The following is a 20,012-nucleotide window of genomic DNA, read 5'->3' as shown; positions in this document are numbered from 1 at the left end:
CCAGTAACGTTTCCTAATACATGGTACCTTGTGTTTGAAGTTTTCAGTACCCTAACTAGACACCCAGGTGTAGGGGTGGGGGACAAGAGGAAGGTTAGGAACTGCTGGGCAGACTGCTCTGAAAGGCCTGGACCATTTTCACAATCCAAGGACAGACGAGTTCAGTCCCTCCTATCCCAAGAGGGGGACACCATGTCACAAAGTTAGCTTTCCACTCTGATACCAACACTTGCTGTCTTGAGAAGACAAAAAGGATGATTGGTTTTGCATTTATTTCGTGTGAGAAATTTGCTGATTAACTACTGCAGATGTTGGCACACTAGACAACCCTAGTCCATTGCTAGGGTACCAAAGGCTATGTGACCCAGACCTGTGTCTTGTGACAGACATGCTGAACTGCCCTCGACAGTCTGGTACAATAAAGTAAGCCGAGTCCGGGATCCGGTGAATCAGGTCGAGAGCCACTGCCAGCAGAAAGTATATTACAAGCTTCAGCAGAGTGAAGAACTAGACGAAGAAGACAAGGCAAGTAAGCGGCTCTTTGCCATCCATGTGTGTGATGTGAAACACGCCCATCCACGAAGAAGTTCCAGTGCAGCCTCAGATGTCTACTCTGGCTCAGGCTGTTTCCTGCTTTGTCCAAGATTTGTGAACCTGCCCACGCTGTCTTCAAGCACGTTGTCTCACTAGAAATGGGATGTGAATCTGCTGTATGATAGTTTCTCCTAGGCTAACCATTACCCTCCTACCTGTCCCATCCATTCAGCTGGTACAAAGGTGGGAGAGTACCAGTTACTGGACCCCAGGCCTAATTCAAACACAGCTGAAGACAAGCAAAATAATTTTACAAAACAGAAGCTCTTGTCTTTGTAAATAAGAGATCCCAGCAGGCCTGGCAGAAGTGGGTCCAAATGGAAGCCTTGTTCCAGTGGATTTTAACAACTCTGTGTTGATGCTCTCACATGCACAAAAACATAACACTTTGGAGAATTAACCTTGAGTGGTAGTTCTTAAGAAAAGCCGATGAAAACACACCCCATCATAACATAAACCCCTGTGGTGCTGGAAATACACGTCAAGTTGTTAGGCCACCCCAAGGTTCTTAAGTCTGTCCAGAAATGAGTCTGGCTAGGAAAAGGCCATCAAAGTCCAATCTGGTGACCAAACCCCAGAGCTCAGTAGTCTATATCTTTCTAGTTTCCCGCTGAACAAGGTCCTTTAGTTCTTCTGTCCAGCCAAGAAGGTCCACCAGCTTTTCCACGCTGTGAACCACATCCCCTAGCTGGGCAACGTCCCGGCTTCGAGGACGCCAAGCAAAGGGCCCCACCAGTTCCCGGTTGATGAGCAGTCGGGGCACTGAGCTCCGTACAGCCTCAGACAAACTGGCAAAAGGTTCCACCTGAAAAATGGTCAAGTGTGAGGAGCAGCATCAGTACCTGCCTCACCCCATCAGAATCTCACCTCATCAGCTCAGGACTACACACCACTTCCACAGAAACCTTGAGGACGCAAAACCAGACACATAGCCCTACCATGCATCATCTCCTACCACTTGACTGGATGATCTTATCTGCTTCACATTCCCAGTCTCTATCCATCTTGCCAATCTGCAAGCTCTGCCACGAGCGTCTTCTATTCAGCTGCCCACTGTAGCACAGCCTGGGCTCTGAGACCCTTCCACACCTATCTTAGCTGATGGAGAGGCCCCGAGCCCCTGCCCGTGGCTGAATCAGTGTTCCAAAGAGGCCTATGTTACCAGCATTGGCTCTCAAGCACCATCCTCTTTCAAGATAACACTGTGACAAATAAGATGATGCTATCAAGATGGGCTTATATCTGAAGAGTAAATACCCAATCCTGTCTTTCCTTAAAAATTTCTGGCCAGATATGGTGGCACACCTAGCCCTGGAAACCCAGCCCTCTAGAGACAGAATGGGGGGTTCATGGCCAGCCTGAAATAGAGTGCACTGACAATGAAAACCCACAGTTTATGCATAGGGGTAGAGCAGGACCTCTCTAGGTGTGTTAACTGAAGTTAGACAAAGGTACGAGACAGATTTGACTACTGTTCATTAGTATCCACATAGACTATGGAGTTTAAGAACATTTAAACTTCCCGTCACCACAGACATATGTGACTGTTAGTATTTCTAATTGATAAACTAATTTAAAAATGTAATTTGTGAACAAATTTATATGTGTGTGTGTGTGTGTGTACATGCATGTGTGCATATGCACAGGTACTGGGGTTTGAACTGAGGGCTAAGCTTTTGCTTAGCTTTTTCACTCAAGACACATTCTACCACTTAATGTCTCTGTCTGTCATCTGTCTGTCTGCCTGTCTCTCATGCCAGTCCTGGGGCCTGAACTAAGGGCCTAGGCACGGTCCCTGAGCTTCTTTTGCTCAAGGCTAGCACTCGACCACTTGAGCCACAGGGCCACTTCTGGCTTTTTCTGTGTATGTGGTGCTGAGGAACCAAACCCAGGCTTCATGCATGCTAGGCAAGCGCTCTACCACCGAGCCATATTCCCAGCCCCATATGGTACTTTTATAAGTAGAAGTGGGGATGGGGTGGGGGGCTGTTTTCATTTTACTTCAGAAATAAAGATGTAGCCTGGGTAATGGGGCTGGCTGAACCCACAACCTGACTATAGACCTCGAGGCCTTGAGGAGTCTCCTCTGTCCCACACCTGTACCCCCAGCTCTGCTGAACTCCACGCGCCTTTCACTTCCAACAATGAGTGCCTCAAATCCCAGTGAAATACAGGCAATACTCTAGGGTTACAGGAGTTCATATCACCCCCAGGTTGGACATCCAGGCTCTCATGGGTGTCGATCCCTACAGGTCTACCTGTACCAGCCAGCACCATCTGACCTCACCTGCAAGGGCACAGGACCGCAGAGCCCTCTCAACAGGAAGAGACCTGACATAGCGCATCAGTCAACAGGAAGAGACCTGGCATAGCGCATCAGGGCCTCTTGGCCCTGCTCTCCATGCTGGCCATCACGCCCCTCAGCTCATTCGTCTCTCTTGAAGGCACACATATATCACCTGACAAGATTGTGTCCAAATTCACTTTGCATCCACTCACCCACCCTGACCCATTGTTTGGTTTTCCCATAGTACACCCTGCCCTCTAAAAACCCTGTAAGCTCATACCTTTGTCTTACTTTGTCCAGAACACCAGTGAGGCCTGGATTACTGGAACAGTAATAGTGCTGGGCCTGTCAGCAGGCTGGGCTTTCTGGCCTTTCTATCTGCTGGTGCCTAGATCCAGTCAGGCTCAGCTCTTTTTCATGGTCTCACTGCTTACTCTAATCACACCTTTTAGAAATTTCCTGGCAATCAGAGCCAGATGCAAATCAACTTCTTGGACACATCTAGTGGGTGTCTTAGGCAACCGTGTGCAACTCAGTATCTCTCCGGATCACCCCTTACCAGCAAAGCCAGCCCTGCAAACTAAGCATTACATGCTCCCCTCCCCCAGGCTACAGTCCACTCCTGCAGTAGCATCCAAGGTACAATTCCAGCCCCGGGTCAGCTGCTCAGGTTTGAGCCTGGTCCCATACAAGATGGGCTTCCTGACCTGGTCTGGGAGACCCACCACACGGCAGCACCTTCTCTTCCTCCCGTCCCATACCCATTCACCTAACCTGACCCACTCCCCCAGGGCCACCAAACAGGAAATGCTTTGGATCCACTCACCTGCAAAGACGGCATCTTCACCACTACTCTGTGGTAACCCCTCGGTACCCACTTCCACCCAGCACCCACCACCACACTGACAAACCTCCAGGGAGGTACCCAGGATGAGCAGCAGATCTGCCATGGGGAAATCAGCCACGTGCAGCAAGAATCTCTGGGGCATTGGCTCCCCAAAGAACACGATGTCAGGCTTCACAACACCCGTGCAGACAGGGCAGCAGGGCACCCGGTCTGCCATCACTTCCGCCTGGGGAGACAGAGGGCTGCACTAAGAAGATATCTTGTAAGAGGAAAAGAGGAGAAGGCAACAATGTTTCAAAAAATCTCAAGTATGCACAAAAGCTGAATTATGTAATGAACGGCCAGGCACACAGCTTTAGTAATTAATTACCAATAGTTTGACAAATGTTTCACATAAATGTCCTAAAGCATTTAAGAGAAAATCCTAGATATCACCTAGCTTCACGCACAAATCGTCCCTCAGGCTGCGTGTCTACCCGGAACCACATCTGTGCAGTCCCCGGCCCTCAAATGCTGTTCTGTGGCATCTGGCCTACAGTGAGACAGCAGACGTCTGTTCCTGGTTTAAGCTGAAGTGAGCAGGGCATTGCTTTGGTGTTGGCGTTTAGTCTTCTACAACTCGCTGGCATGGCCAGGGCTGACAACAGCTGCCAAAGACCATATCCTTGTAGGACAAGATGGGATAGATGGCGACTGTTAATATACCCTGGGCCAGCGCACCAAGTGGAGAAAGGAAGCATGGAGGAAGGCATCCCAGCCTCGTGCTCCTGGCTCACGTCTGCAATACCAGCTACTTGAGACTGAGGTCTGCGGGTCCTAGTTCAACGACAGCCAATGAAGGAAATTCCACCACACTTATCTCCCATTAACCACCAAAAAGCCAAAAGTGGAGCTGTGGCTCAAGTGGTAGAGCACTAGCCTCAAGCAAAACAGCTCAGGGATGGCACCCAGGCTATCCTGGGAGTTCAAGCCCCAGTACCATCACCCAAAAAAAAAAAGGGGGGGAGAGGGGAGGAAGACACTTGCATTATAAGACAAAGCTTTGTGACTAACATGACATGCATTAGTAGTGAATCCAGCAAGAACAAACAGAAACAAATGGCAAAAGAAAGATCCAGCTTGGACTTCAGATATTGTCATCTACAGTTTTTTTTTTTGTTTTTTACTGTATCATGTTCAAATTAAAAGGGAAAGAAAAAAAATAACAGCTAGGCATCAGTAGCTCACGCCTATAATCTCAGCTACTCAGGAGGTCGAGATGTGAGGATCTGCCAGCCTGGGCAAGAAAGCCTGTTAAGACTCTTTCTCCAATTAACCACCAAAAAGCCAGAAGTGTAGTTGTGGCTCAAGTGGCAGATCACTAGCCTTGAGCAAAAAAAGCTCAGAGACAGGGCCTATGCCCTGAGTTCAAGCCTAAGGATTCACACCAAAAAAATAACCATTAAGAATTTTTTTTTTTGGGGGGGGGGAGGGCTGGGAAGGTGGCTCAGTGGTAAGAGTGCTTGCCTTGCATGCCTGAGGCCCTGGGTTCAATTCCTCAGCACCATATAAGCAAAAAGAAAAAAGCCCGGAAGTGGCACTGTGGCTCAAGTGGTAGAGTGCTAGCCTTGAGCTGAAGAGCTGAGGGACAGCGCCCAGGCCCAGAGTTCAAGACCCACGACTGGACCAAAAAATAAAAAAATAAAGAGATCCATGGCACAAAATAAGAGCCCAGACTGAGGCAAACAAAGGCAACTGATCTCTGATAAAGAAGCAGAGGCAATCCAATGGGGAAACAACAGTCTGCAACAAAAGGTGCTGGAATGCTTGGATGTTCACATGCAAAAAAAAAGTCTGGACAGACTACATGCTTCACAAAAATTAACTAAAAATGGCCAGGCATCAGTAACTCACACCTGTAATCCTACTTAAGAGGCTGAGATCTGAGGACCATGATAGAAAAGTCTATGAGACTCTTATTTCCAATTAATCAGCAAAAAGCTAGAAGTGAAGCTGTGGTTCAAGTGGCAGAGCACTAGCTGTAAGTTATAAAAAAGCTCAGGGACAGCGCTGAATTTAAGCCCCAGGATCAGCACAAAAGTAAAAAAAAAAAAAAAAACAATCCCAAAGGCCATAGAAGAAGTAATTCATGTCATATATTAAAATTAAAAGCTCTTGTTATGTGAAGGATATTGTTAAGAGAATGAGAGAAAAAAATGCCACAGACAGGAAAAAGTTTCAAAAGACCTATCTGATAAAGAATATTAACTAAAATTTAAAGACCTCTTAAAACTCAACAATAAAAAATAAACAGATTAAAAAGAAACCTCCCCAAAGAAGATTCAAAGATAAAACACCACATAAAATTATGTGTAACATCACAGGTCGTCAAGTGACAAAAATTAAATCAATGAGACAATTCTACACGCCTGTGAGACACTTCTACATGCCTGTAAGTCACTTCTACATGCCTGTGAGTCACTTCTACACGCCTGTGGGACACTTCTACACGCCTGTGGACACTTCTACATGCCTGTGAGTCACTTCTACACGCCTGTGGGACACTCCTACACGCCTGTGTCACTTCTACACGCCTGTGAGACACTTCTACACGCCTGTGAGACACTTCTACACGCCTGTGAGTCACTTCTACACGCCTGAGACACTTCTACACGCCTGTGTCACTTCTACACGCCTGTGAACACTTCTACACGCCTGTGAGTCACTTCTACACGCCTGTGAGACACTTCTACACGCCTGTGAGACACTTCTACACACCTGTGAGACACCTACATGCCTGTGAACACTTCTACACACTTGTGAACACTTCTACATGCCTGTGAGTCACTTCTACACGCCTGTGAATCACTTCTACACACCTGTGGGACACTTCTACACGCCTGTGAGATATTTCTACACGCCTGTGAGACACTACTACACACCTGTGAATCACGTCTACACGCCTGTGGGACACTTCTAAATGCCTGTAGGACACTTCTACACACCTGTGACTCACTTCTACATGCCTGTGAGTCACTTCTACACGCCTGTGGGACACTTCTACACGCCTGTGAAATATTTCTACACGCCTGTGAACACTTCTACACACCTGTGAGTCACTTCTACACGCCTGTGGACACTTCTACACGCCTGTGAACACTTCTACATGCCTGTGGACACTTCTACACGCCTGTGAACACTTCTACATGCCTGTGAGTCACTTCTACACGCCTGTGGACACTTCTACACGCCTGTGAGTCACTTCTACATGCCTGTGAGTCACTTCTACACGCCTGTGAGTCACTTCTACATGCCTGTGGACACTTCTACACGCCTGTGAACACTTCTACACGCCTGTGAGTCACTTCTACATGCCTGTGGACACTTCTACATGCCTGTGAGTCACTTCTACACGCCTGTGAGTCACTTCTACACGCCTGTGAGTCACTTCTACATGCCTGTGGGACACTTCTACACGCCTGTGAACACTTCTACATGCCTGTGAGTCACTTCTACACGCCTGTGAGTCACTTCTACACGCCTGTGAGTCACTTCTACATGCCTGTGAACACTTCTACACGCCTGTGGACACTTCTACACGCCTGTGGACACTTCTACACACCTGTGATTCACGTCTACACGCCTGTGGACACTTCTACACGCCTGTGAGTCACTTCTACACGCCTGTGAGTCACTTCTACACGCCTGTGAGTCACTTCTACAAGCCTGTGAACACTTCTACATGCCTGTGAACACTTCTACACACCTGTGAGTCACTTCTACACGCCTGTGTCACTTCTACATGACTGTGAGTCACTTCTACACGCCTGTGAGTCACTTCTACACGCCTGTGAACACTTCTACATGTCTGTGGACACTTCTACACGCCTGTGAGTCACTTCTACATGCCTGTGAGTCACTTCTACACGCCTGTCAACACTTCTACACGCCTGTGAACACTTCTACATGCCTGTGAACACTTTTACATGCCTGTGAGTCACTTCTACACGCCTGTGAACACTTCTACACGCCTGTGAGTAACTTCTACACACCTGTGAGTCACTTCTACACGCCTGTGAACACTTCTACACGCCTGTGAGTCACTTCTATACGCCTGTGAGTCACTTCTATACGCCTGTGGAGACTTCTCCCCGCCTGTGAGTCACTTCTACACGCCTGTGGGACACTTCTACACGCCTGTGGAGACTTCTCCACGCCTGTGAGTCACTTCTACACGCCTGTGAGTCACTTCAACACGCCTGTGGACACTTCTACACGCCTGTGAGTCACTTCTACACGCCTGTCACTTCATGCCTGTGAGTTACTTCTACACGCCTGTGGACACTTCTACACACCTGTGATTCACGTCTACACGCCTGTGGACACTTCTCCACGCCTGTGAGTCACTTCTACACGCCTGCGAGTCACGTCTACATGCCTGTGGGACACTTCTACACGCCTGTGAGTCACTTCTACACGCCTGTGGGACACTTCTACACGCCTGTGGTCACGTCTACACGCCTGTGTCACGTCTACACGCCTGTGGGAGTGGCCCACATCCAGAGCTAACAAGGAAGCATGCTGGGAAGGACAAGAGGCAACAGAGCCCTCAGCGCTGTCGTCGCACGGAACGTAAAACCACTTGGAAGACAGTTTGGTGATTTATGATCAAACTAAACATACTACTACTACATGACCTGTCTGCAGTTAAGCATGTAAGCACTTGAGCACCTGGCAGGGGTCAATGCAGTGTGCAGCTTTTATCAGTTAGCTCAGCTGAAAGTTCCCTCACCTCAGGCTGAGTATTCGGTTCTGGGCCTGGCCAGCCGTGCCTACTGTTGGCCCCCAAGAGACCACAGCCTGATTTTGTATTTGCTTCCTCGTTAAGAGCCTGACCTCAACTCTACCTCCCTGTATAACTTTCATCCTGTGGGAAGGTTGCTACCCCTCACTCTGTAATAAATAGTTGAGAACAAGTCGGGCCTGTTCTTTCTCCTCCATTTTTGTAACATAGGGAGCCGAAACCCAGGAGAGGTTAGTATCCAGAGCTAACGGACCCCCCCTTCCGCCTCCTGGCCACGTCTCCCCAATCGTCTCCATCTCTCCTTGGGGTCTCTCTCCACTGGGAGGACAGAGCCTACCACGCTTACTATTTTAGGCTAAACAACCACCAGTCACCCCTGGAACTCCCTGAGTTATCAGCGTCAGCCCTGGCCCCTCCGAATCTCTCTTCCTCTCCTCCATGCCGTGACTCTTGATCTCTAGGCCAGGAGACCCTTCACTGTTTGGCAGGCTGCATCCCTGCACACAGCCTTCAGGACAAGGTATTCATCCAGATCCACGGTAGAGACGCCCCAACGCGGCTCTGAGGACTCTGGGAATCTCCCACTTTCTCTTGGTCTGCACGGTCTCCAGAGACTTTGGCAATCTTTCACATTTGACTGACCCCAGATTCTCTTTAATTAGGACCTTGGGGATGCCCTTCTCCTAATTATTGGGTTTGTTCTTTGCCTTCCCTAAGCCTCAGAGATGCCCCTGGTGGCAGAACAGGTCATTTCGTAGTCCTTCCAAGTTTTCTGAAATGGGTTCTCAATTGCAGCCCCCTAGAATTAATTCACTTATGTACCCAGATCTGGCTGGCTTCAGTACAAACTCCAGCCCAACTTTGATACTTTAGATTTTGACATTCTGACTGACTTCCTCCAAAGAAATGGTCCAGGTCCCCTACATCCAAGCCTCCAGACTCCCTCCCCTGCTCTCCTGTTCTGCTCACCAAATCCTTCTCGGCCATAAAACATTCTCAAAATCTAAATTGTCATCTAAAAAGTCCCAGCCATCTCCTCTAGAAAGGTAACTTACCTTGTCTTATGGCAGTTCAATCTGTCTCTTCCTGCACACACACCTTTTCTTTTCTCTCTCCCTCTGATGACCTCCGGACCAGAGACCCTTTACCACTGGACTGCCTCCATTCCAGCTGACAACCCTTCAGCTTGTGTATCGAGAGGGAGATGCAGGCTGGGTCCTGGGGACCCCTCTAGGTTCCCTCTTGAAGGCTAGCTGTTGTAGACTTGCACTTTTGACCCCACAATACTGCAAGATATACATTTCTCCAATGGAATGGCAAGTGGTCAGAGTTCCCTAAGCCCAAGCCTTTTTCTGTATTTGCTCTTGTAACTGCATTCTTCCGCTCTGCAGTCAGTCCTCAATAAGTAAACTCCCTCTGTGCCTGCCAGACCAGTTCTTGGCATCCCCAGGTGGGCCACCTGTGCCAGATCACTGCCAAAATGGCGCCTCTGCTCTGGCTCCTTCACCAGTCTATCGCTGACAAACATACAGGGGCCAGTTTCTTTCTCTGACTTGAATAATCTGGCCCTTTTTCCCACCCAAAAATCCCATAATGGGAACAGTAAGACAGTATGCCCAAAACAAACCGGATCTTTTTGTTTTGGGGACTCAGACACTAATCCATTCCATTTCTCTTTCCTGAGTCTACTCACTTCAGAATCTGGTTCTCAGAACTCCTATAGAAGGCTGCAAAAGGCACCCTGAGAAGCCCTCCTTCTCCCTCTTCCCTCTCTGGTAGCACTGTCCAATCACTCGTTCACTCTTTAAGCCTCTCTTTCTGTACCTACATTTTGTTGCCTCCTCCCCTTAAAAATGTCTACAGGAATTTAGGTGATGCACCACTTCCTCCGCTGAAAACCTGGTTTGGGAACCTTCCCCAACTCTCTTTGCAAGCCCTTGAGACTGAAGAGACCAAGGCCAGGTGGTATGTTTCCATGTGACCCCTCACTCTTCTACCAAGCTTTACCAAAATAATTTTAAAGTTTTCCCATTCTCACTAACCAATGTTTGTTCACATGTGAAATTCTGTTTTGTTTGTTGTTAGCACAAGTTTTGCTCTTGAGTTTGTCTTGTATTTTGTTTGGTGTTGCCACTGGCCATGTGGTTCTATCATACAACAGGCAAAAATATCCTTTGCTGCTGAATTCCAGAAAACTTATAGCTGATTTTCTTTCTTTTTTTTTTTTTTTGGGGGGGGGGGTCGGTCATGGGCCTGAGCTTTGGGCCTGGGCCCTGTCCCTCAGCTCTTCAGCTCAAGGCTAGCGCTCTACCACTTGAGTCACAGCACCACTTCTGGCTTTTTCTGTGTATGTGGTGCTGAAGAATCGAACCCAGGGCCTCATGCATGCCAGGCAAGCACTCTACCACTGAGCCACCTTCCCAGCTCCATGATTTTCATTTTTTTTAACCTAAATGCACCTTAAAACTTTAGTGCACAAGTGTGTGTGTAAACATGTTCAAAATAAGCTCATTTTCATACATAAAAACTGTCACCATGGTGTGAGAAAAGTAGTCCTTCCTATCAAACTAAAGTGCTTCTATCTTAAATATTGATTTTTTGATGCTGATATTTCCTGAAATTGCTTTTTAACTTCAACTGTCACTATTATCTGTGCTGCCAGAGACCAACAGCCATGTGAGAAATGCAAATCCTGTGTCAAGGAAGTTAACAAGTATCCTGCAGTTAGAAGGAAAATCTTTATCAATGCAAGTAGCAAAATACTTAGGTACTTAGAAAGTGAGCCTAATTCCTTAACTAGGAGAAAGGACAGTTTGGATTGAGATAAAAATCTAGCAAACTGGCTCTGCCCAGGCAGCCTGACTGTGGGTGGAAAACAGTAAATTGCCTTGAGGAAAGTTATTGTGCAGTTCTGAGATAACCAAGATTTAGCTGGATCCCAGACCAAAGGAAAAAAGTGGGTAGTTTTAAACCTAAGCCTCAAAAAAGTTCATCAGATTTGTGTGTGAACACATGTGTCTAATGTGTTTCCCAAGTATGTATGTTTTAGATACAGAACTGACATCTTAATTATATCCAAAAGTGCTATTTTCAGTTAAAAAGTAACTAGATTGTTTAATCAGTTGCTGTTTCAAAACTCTCACATCTATTGTTGAGTTTTGTGATTATGGATTTTGTGCTCTGCAGCATTTAGTCAGACCCACGGGGGGGAGAGGGAATAAATAACTCTTCCAAATACTTTTTGGTCAGACTTAACTTTTATTCTTGGTAAGTTTTAGGTAAGCCCTGTGTCAAAACTATTTCTATTGATCTCCTTGTTACTTCAGTTGGGAGTAAGGGGCTATTACAAAGACTCATTAGATTTGAGGATCGTGCTTCAAAGCCAGCCATGGCAGAAAAGTCCCTGTGAGACTCTTATGGCTAATTAATCAGCAGAATGCTGGAAGTGGTACTGTGGCTCAAAATGGTAGAGCACTAGCCTTGAGCAAAAGAGCTCTGGGACAGTGCCCAGGCCCTGAGTTCAAGCCCCAGGACTGATAAAAGAGGCCAAGTGGGACATTAGCCCAGCAAGAAGCAGACACCCACATGACAAAGCTTGTCCTGGGGATGAGAGTCTATCCAGAGGCAGTTGGAAAAACTTCAGATAAGAGAGAATGATGTCATGCGCTAAATGGAGTTCACTTTGTGCATGCCCTTTCAAAATTAACCAGAGCCAAGAGACCATAGAAAATAGTTGATAAGCATGCCTATTTATGTTCATACCTGTCTTTTTTCTAACTGGGCAGGAACTTACATCTATTACCTGCTATTTCTATTAATAGTGGATCTCCCAACCATACTCTATAATATTTTTTTTTTTTTTTTTTTTGTCGGTCGTGGGGCTTGAACTCTGGGCCTGGGAGCTGTCCCTCAGCTCTTCAGCTCAAGGCGAGCACTCTACCACTTGAGCTACAGCGCCACTTCCGGTTTTCTGGTGGTTTATTGGAGATAGGAGTCTCACGGTCTCTCCTGCCCGGGCTGGCTTTGAACCGCGATCCTCAGATCTCAGCCTCCTGAGTAGCTAGGATTACAGGCGTGAGCCACCAGCGCCCGGCTTCCATACTCTATAATATTAAGGCCGCCCATCAGTCCTTTAACCACTCCAATCCAGCCTCAGCTTCTGTCCACTATGCCCTCCTCTACCCAGTCACTGATGTTAATTAGTCAGAGTAGTAAGGGACATGATCCACTAACTCCAGGACCGCCTAGAATGTAGGAGACAGGGGCTAGCCAAGTCACCCAATTTTTTTCTTTTCCATCCTTCTGCAGTCTGTAGGCCCAATTATCATGATCATACTGGCAATATATATAGGCCCCTGCCTTGTCAAATGTCTGATTTCCAGGAACATGTGCAAACATTCACATCCCAATGGGTGACCAACTCCTTCATGTCCACAGGATACCAGCCACTCGACAAAGAGGAGCCCTGGCCAACACAAGACCTCACTGAAACCAACATCTAAACATTGCCTCTCATCAGCAGGAAGTAGCTAAAGAAGGACGACCATTGACTTTTTTTCCAGCCTCCCCTTTTTGGTCTCAGTCCAATTTTTCTATCTATCCAGAGACTGAATATGAAGAATCGACACCCCCGCCCCCCCAGGTCAAGCGAAACACCAGGAGCACACTCATGGGCGTAACTGCAGGCAGGTCATTCTGACCTATGCCTGGCTGAAAGTTCCCTCACCCAGGCCAAGGGTGCTTGCCCTTTGCCCCCAAGAGACCACAGCCTGTTATTTTATTTCTGTTTCCTTGTTAAGACCAATAGAAACCTGACCCCAACTCCACCTCCCCACACAACCTTCATCAGAGGAAAGCTTGCTTAACTCTCACTGCTATAATAAACAGTCCTCACCTGCTGAGAGCAAGTCTGGCCTATTTTTTGATCTTCCACTATTGTAACATACTACTTACAATTCCAACTCTGTAACATTCTGGAAAAATTAAAACTTAGAGTCAGTAAAAACAAACAAACAAAAAAAACAAAACCAGCCGGGCGCTGGTGGCTCACGCCTGTAATCCTAGCTACTCAGAAGGCTGAGATCTGAGGATCGAGGTTCAAAGCCAGCCCGGGCAGGAGAGACCGTGAGACTCCTATCCCCAATAAACCACTAGAAAACCGGAAGTGGCGCTGTAGCTCAAGTGGTAGAGCGCTCGCCTTGAGCTGAAGAGCTGAGGGACAGCGCCCAGGCCCAGAGTTCAAGCCCCCACAGGCAACCAAAAAAAAAAAAAACAAAAAAAACAGGCTGACAGAATGGTGAAGGGCAGGAGGCTTAAACAAGTAAAGCACAGAAGAATTTTAGGACAATGAAACTACTCTGTATGCTAGCTACTATAATGGTGGACTTGAAGCATCACACGTTTGTCCAAACCCACAGAATACACACCAAGAGTGAGCCCCACTGTAGTTTTATATTCTGGGTGATACTGACATGTCCATGGGGGTTCACAGCACACCCCACTCTATTGGAGAATTTGAGAGAGGGGAGGCTGTACATGTATGGGGCAGGGAGTATATGGGAATTGTCTATAATTTCTACTCAATTTTGAACCTAAAACTCCAAAAAATAAAACCTACTTGAAGAAAAATATACTTTATTCATTCCTATGGTTTGAGGTTAGCCCAGGCAAAACGATGAAATCCTGTTTCTATTTGTCCCCTTTATCTTTGGTGCTCAGGGCCTTATGCATGCCTGGGAAAAATAAGCTAGGTGAGGTGGTACAGGCCTGAAATCCCAGGCCTGAGTAGCAGAGGCAGGAGAATTTAGTCTGAGGTCACCCTGAGGAAAAACGCAAGACCCTAGTTGAAAAGCAAACTAAAAGCAAAGAGGACAGAGTTGGACTCAAATGGGAGAGCATCTGGCTAACCAGTGCAAGACCTTGAGTTCAACCCTCAGTACTGCCAAGAAAAAGAAAATTACAAATATCAAAAGTAAACATGGGTGCAATGGTTCAAGCTACTTGGAAGAAGATCAGGAATTGCAGTTCAAAGCCATCCTGGTCATAAAATTTATGAAACTCGAACTTACTCAACTGCCTGACACATCCCAGCAATAAAAAAAAGTAGGAAGATTGAAGCACAGGTATAAAAACAAAGAGGCTACCTCAAAAATAACCAATACAAAAAGGAGCTGGAGGTATGGCTCAAGTGATCATTCACCTGCCTTGCAATAGCAAGGCCGTGAGTTCAAACCCCATACTACTCAAACAAAGTGTTCCACAACAGGTGAGAGGCTAAATGTAATACTCCATAGCTAATAAAAAGAAGGAGCAGGGCTTTAGGTGTCAACACTAGATAACTAAAATTCTGCAAAGAAAGTGAGTGCAGAAGATTAAGCTTAATTAAGACTCCATCACTGAAAAACATTAATGTCCATGTGCAGACACTTCTCTTTTTCTTTAAAGGCCCTGAACATTATATACCAAATTGTTAAAGGCAAGGCAGGAGGGATTGGTTAAAGGGAAATTCAATTTCCTTGCATATTTCTGTACTTAGTTTTAGTTTCCAATTTTGGTCTTCCCATCATGCAACTTGGTGCTGGAAATCACACCCAGTGACTTATGCACACCTAGAAAGTGCTCTACCACTGACTCATAGCCCGAGCCCTGCCTTAGTTTGTATAAGCACATGGTACTTTTCTAAACCCAAAATAAAGCCAGGTGCCAGGGGCTCACGCCTATAATCCTCGCTACCCAGGAGGCTGAGCTCTGTGGATCATGGTTAGAAGCCAGCCCAGACAGGAAAGTCCGTGAGACTTTAATATCATATTAACCACCCAAAAGCTGGAAGTGGAGGTAGCTCAAATGGTGAAGTGCCTACCTTTCATGAAAAAGATAAGCGAACAGCGCCCAGGCCCTGAGTTCAAGTCTCAGTAGCAGAACAAAAAAGTCCTGAGGTTTGAATTCAGGGCCTGGCCACTGTGCAGGAGCCTTTTTACTAAAGGCTAGCATTCTACCACTTGAAATACATTTCCACTTCTAGCTTTTTGGTGTTTAATTGGAGGTAACAGTCTCTGGACTTTCCTGCCTGGGCTGGCTTTAAATCACAATCTTCAGATCCTGAGTTGCTAGGATTACAGCAATGAATCACTGGTACGTAGTCACCACATTTTTATTTTTATTTATTTATTTTTGTCGGTCATGGGCCTTGAACTCTGGGCCTGAACGCTGTCCCTCAGCTCTTCAGCTCAAGGCTAGTGCTCTACCACTTGAGCTACAGTGCCACTTCCGGTTTTCTGGTGGTTTATTGGAGATAGGAGTTTCACGAACTTTCCTGCGCCGGCTGGCTTTGAACCGAGATCTTCAGATCTTAGCCTCCTGAGTAGAAAGGATGATAGGCATGAGCCATGGTCACCCGGTTCACACACATTTTTAGAATAGCACTTACCACTTTTACAGCACCCTCAAGAACTGAAGAAAGGAGACTCATCAGTGGAAAACTCACCCAGCAGTGGTCCCCTGGGAAGGACCTTCGACAGACTATGCAGGTAGCTGAGGCAAAAGTCCCATGAGCTTCTACCAGCTTTCCAGCTGGGATGCCAGACACTGAAATTGAAACCAAAGTTCAGTGTTAACAGCCTGAGATAGCTGAAGTCTGGGGCTTGGCAAGCCTAAACTTTAAACAAACTGGAATGGCTAATAAACAGACTAAAATGTAACTTCTCAACCGGGCATGGTGATCAGCACACCTCTAATACCAGCACTCAAGAGACTAAGGCAAGAGAATTATGAGTTCCAGACCAGCCTAGGCTACAAAGCAAGACTGTCTCTAAACAAAAACAGAAGGTGAAGAGATGGAGACTTCCCAAAAAGTGTGCTATTGCTGTTCATTTCTGAAAGGCTTGGGGCAGAAACCTCCAGGCAGCTTCCCACCAGTGTCCCAACTACCGTGCTGGAGCGATGGCCTGGCAACTCCACCCTCCTCCAAGGCCTGCCCAGCTGCTCCTTTCGAGAAGAGAGGGCCTCGGGCCTTCTCCCAGGAAGTGTGCTCCTGGAGCAAAGCAGGCAGGTCTTTTCAGATGACAGTACTTCTGCAGACTGGCAGGGCGGCTGCTGCTCGGCAGTGCACCAGTACTGCACCTTGGGCAAGGCCCTGACGGCGCTTCCCTCACACAAATAGCCTGGCAAGCACAGCCTGCACAACGCTACTGCAACCACAGCAATTTCACCAAGAAATTATCACAGGCTGACCTGGACAGCACTGAATATTTGGTGATTCTTCTGTGTGATAACAATTGTCTTAAATAACTGTGGTGATCTATGTTCTAAAGTATATCTCCCAAAGACACCCACTGGTTTAGATTGTTTCTAAATTAAATTGGGGGCAGGAGTGTGAAGGAAATGCAGGAAGAGCACAGACCAACATGGACTGACATGTCAGTAATGAAGAGTTATGGAGAAGACATAAGTGCTCCTTGCAATGTTCTCTTTATGTACTTGACACATTTCTTTTCTTTCTTTTTCTGTGCCAGTTCTGGGGTTTGAGCTCAGGGCTTGGGCACTTTTTTGCTCAAGTTAGTGCTCTACCACTTGAGCCACAGCTCTACTTCTGGCTTTTTGATGGCTAAATGGAGTTAAGAGTCTCACAGACTTTCCTGCCTAGGCTTGCTTCAAACTCGATCCTCAGAGCTCAGCTTTCTGAGTAGCCAGGATTACAGGCATGAGCCAAGTGGCTCCACATATTTATTAAGAGACAAAAAGGAGATCATCACACTAGATTCATAAAACAATGTGAATTTTAGTTCTTCCTCAAACTCACAACCCAGTAACTTTGTGGGAATAGGGAGGCTCCCAACAATAGTCTGGAATACTTGGAGAATGCAAAGGCATATCCAGTTGGCTTGAAACAGCCCCAGGGATGAGGCCCAGCCCTACCTGAAAACAGGCATAGAATGTTCGAGGGGGATAGAGGGCTCACCTCTCTCAAGCCCGTCGATGTTTTGTGTATAGAGCCGCAGAAGCAGACCCTTATCATGGAGCAGTCGGAGGAAGTAGTGAGTGACATTGGGCCTATAGTTCCCAGGGTACAGCTCCTTGGCCAAAGTAAAAAAGGGCTTGGGGTTGTGAAAGAAAAATTCAAGTTCAAAAATGGCCTCAGGGTATGGGATGTTGTACTGCTGGAGGTTGCTGTAAAGGCCGCTTCCGGGAGATCTGTGGGATAAAAGGAAGAAGTCTAACCCTTCAAAAGAGTGGAGACATAGCATCAATGCCACTGGGGGTTGAAGTGTACCTGAAATCTGGAATGCCACTGGGTGTGCTAATGCCAGCCCCAACCATGGCCACTACTCTTTGGCAGGCTCTGGCACGAATCAGCTCAGCAATATCCTGAAGGGAAAGCTTCTCCTTCTCATGATTGCCTCCACTTCCAAAGAGGCCTGAAGCACCCACAGAAAGAGATATGAATCTTCTTCCACCTGTAGCACTGACAGCAAGAGCAGAGCAGAAAAGCAGCAGACAACAATCAGTCTCAAACTAGCAAGAATGTGTATGATTCAACCCTTCCCATCATAAAACCATCACTTCTCCCAGGCTCCCTAAAATAACTACTTTTCTCACCACAGATAACTACTAGCAGAGTAGTCTTGAATTAGAAATCAAGATTTACTTGGGGGCAAAAAGACTGGTTTAATGGGGATTATATAAATTAGAATAGCATACCGAAGTTCAAGCCAGGCAAAAACCATTCCTTTATGGGGGTGGGAGAATGTTCTCATCAAAGCTCTACACCTTAATGTGGCAGGTATACAGTATGACATTTGAAGAGCATATGGTATACAGTGACATATGACAGATATACAATGACATTCAAAGAAAATTAAAACTTTCATGCTTATGTATTATTGGGAAGAAAGCTAGGCTCTAGTGACTATTCCACACCTGACAGCTCAAGTTCAGACTGCCACAACTCAGCAGCCAAGGTTAGACAGCAGGCAAGGCAGTGTGTATACTACAGGTCAGGGATCTCCCTGGGCAGCTCTGGGATTCTTGGGTCACCTTCAGAAACCAGGAACTAACAACATTAGGAGTTTGAAGTTTATCTTTCAGAGGAAAAAAAGCACATAGCAGGGCCTTGGGATCTGTAAACTATTCAACATCGGGGAGAGTGAGAGAAGAAAACCAAAAACGTAAGTAATACAGAGTCTATGGCAGCTCTACTGAGGTCTGCACAGAGAAGCTCAGGCACCACTGTTTCAAACGGCTCTCTGGAAGACCTCCTGGGTCTACTCTAGAGCTTGACTCTTGGGCCCTCTTAACATCTAATCAAGTGCAGCTCCTCCCCTTACTCTGGCAACCTGCCGTGAGGTGGGCCAAGGGCGTCTTTCTTATAACCTGAGGGCTGTGCAGCCCCTGGTCCATTCTTTTATCAGATGTCCTTGATGACTTTCTTTGGCCGCATCTCTGTCTACATTGTGGAGAAGTGAAAAGAGTATGACACCCTCTTCAAATACATGAGGTGGAAGCCAAGTAGACACAATAACAGGCGACTAAGAGTATTTCCTTTGTTAGCCACGCATGCCAGAAGATGCTAAAGGCACATCTTTAGCCGTGAGGACAATTCAGGGTCTATATCCCAGGAGGATGATCCTAATAGTGCTTTCTTTTGCCTTTTGTGTGGGAGTTGCACACACCCATCTCCTTTACGCCACCTACCCCGGCCCTGGCCCAAGGTCTCCGTACTCCTGGCACCCGAGGACTCCCCACAGTGCAGTTCTAAGCTTTCCACTGGCTCCTCGAGCCCCTGCTTCAGCCCGCCCCTCCGAGCAGGCCCACGGGCCAGGTCAAGGCCCAGCCCGCACCCCCAGGGGCCGCTCTGAGGGCAGCTCCGGGCCCTGGGCCGCGGCCGCGCAGGTCGCGGGGGTCAGCGCCGCGCAGGACGGGGTGCGGCTCGGCGGCCGTCCGCTGCACGACCTTCCCGGAGGGGGCCTCCCGGCGCCGCGGGCCCGCCCGCCCGCCCGCCCGCCCGCTCACCTCCCAGGCCGCACAGCCTGAGCGCGGCCAGCGCCCGCTGACCCCGCAGCGCCATGGTGCTCCCGGGCGCGTCCCTGCCGCTCGGTCACGGGCCTCCAGGCCACGGCCCCGCCCCGGCGCGTCACGTGCAGACCCGAGCTCGGCCCCGCCCCGGCGCGTCACGTGCAGACCCGAGCTCGGCCCGCCCCTTGGTGTTACGTGTGGACCCGAGCCCGGCCCGCCCCTTGGTGTTACGTGTAGACCGACATTCCGGCTAGCTCCCGGCGCGTCAAGCGTGGACCCGAGCTCGGCCCGCCCCTTGGTGTTACGTGTGGACCCGAGCTCGGCTCGCCCTCTGGTGTCACGCGTGGGCCCGAGCCCGGCCCGCCCCTTGGTGTCACGTGCAGACCCGAGCTCGGCCCCTTGGTGTCACGTGCAGACCCGAGCCCGGCCCGCCCCTTGGTGTCACGTGCAGACCCGAGCCCGGCCCGCCCCTTGGTGTCACGTGCAGACCC

At 48.0% G+C, this 20,012-nt stretch overlaps 1 protein-coding gene across 3 annotated transcripts; it reads right to left on the bottom strand.

Annotated features, from left to right (window-relative positions):
* Window positions 1–255: 255 nt before the first annotated feature.
* LOC138813016 (NAD-dependent protein deacetylase sirtuin-3, mitochondrial) lies at window positions 256–19,652 on the bottom strand. 3 transcript variants are annotated; one of them, XM_070001295.1, is made up of 6 exons: window positions 19,519–19,652; window positions 17,780–17,963; window positions 17,468–17,700; window positions 15,995–16,095; window positions 3,793–3,954; window positions 256–1,399 (listed from the first exon to the last, which is right to left on the bottom strand). In XM_070001295.1, the coding sequence occupies exons 1-6, from the start codon at window positions 19,571–19,573 to the stop codon at window positions 1,184–1,186; spliced, it is 951 nt and encodes a 316-aa protein (XP_069857396.1). In that variant the 5' UTR covers window positions 19,574–19,652; the 3' UTR covers window positions 256–1,183. The 3 variants fall into 3 exon arrangements, with proteins under 3 accessions (XP_069857396.1, XP_069857398.1, XP_069857399.1); XM_070001297.1 differs by having other exon boundaries at window positions 256–686; window positions 19,519–19,649; XM_070001298.1 differs by having other exon boundaries at window positions 17,780–17,971; window positions 19,519–19,635.
* Window positions 19,653–20,012: the final 360 nt, after the last annotated feature.

The sequence above is a fragment of the Dipodomys merriami genome, unplaced genomic scaffold (genome assembly GCF_024711535.1).
Source record: "Dipodomys merriami isolate MVZ:Mamm:240054 unplaced genomic scaffold, mDipMer1.0.p SCAF_574, whole genome shotgun sequence".
Lineage (NCBI taxonomy): Eukaryota > Metazoa > Chordata > Mammalia > Rodentia > Heteromyidae > Dipodomys > Dipodomys merriami.
This window is presented reverse-complemented; position numbering and strand designations above follow the sequence as displayed.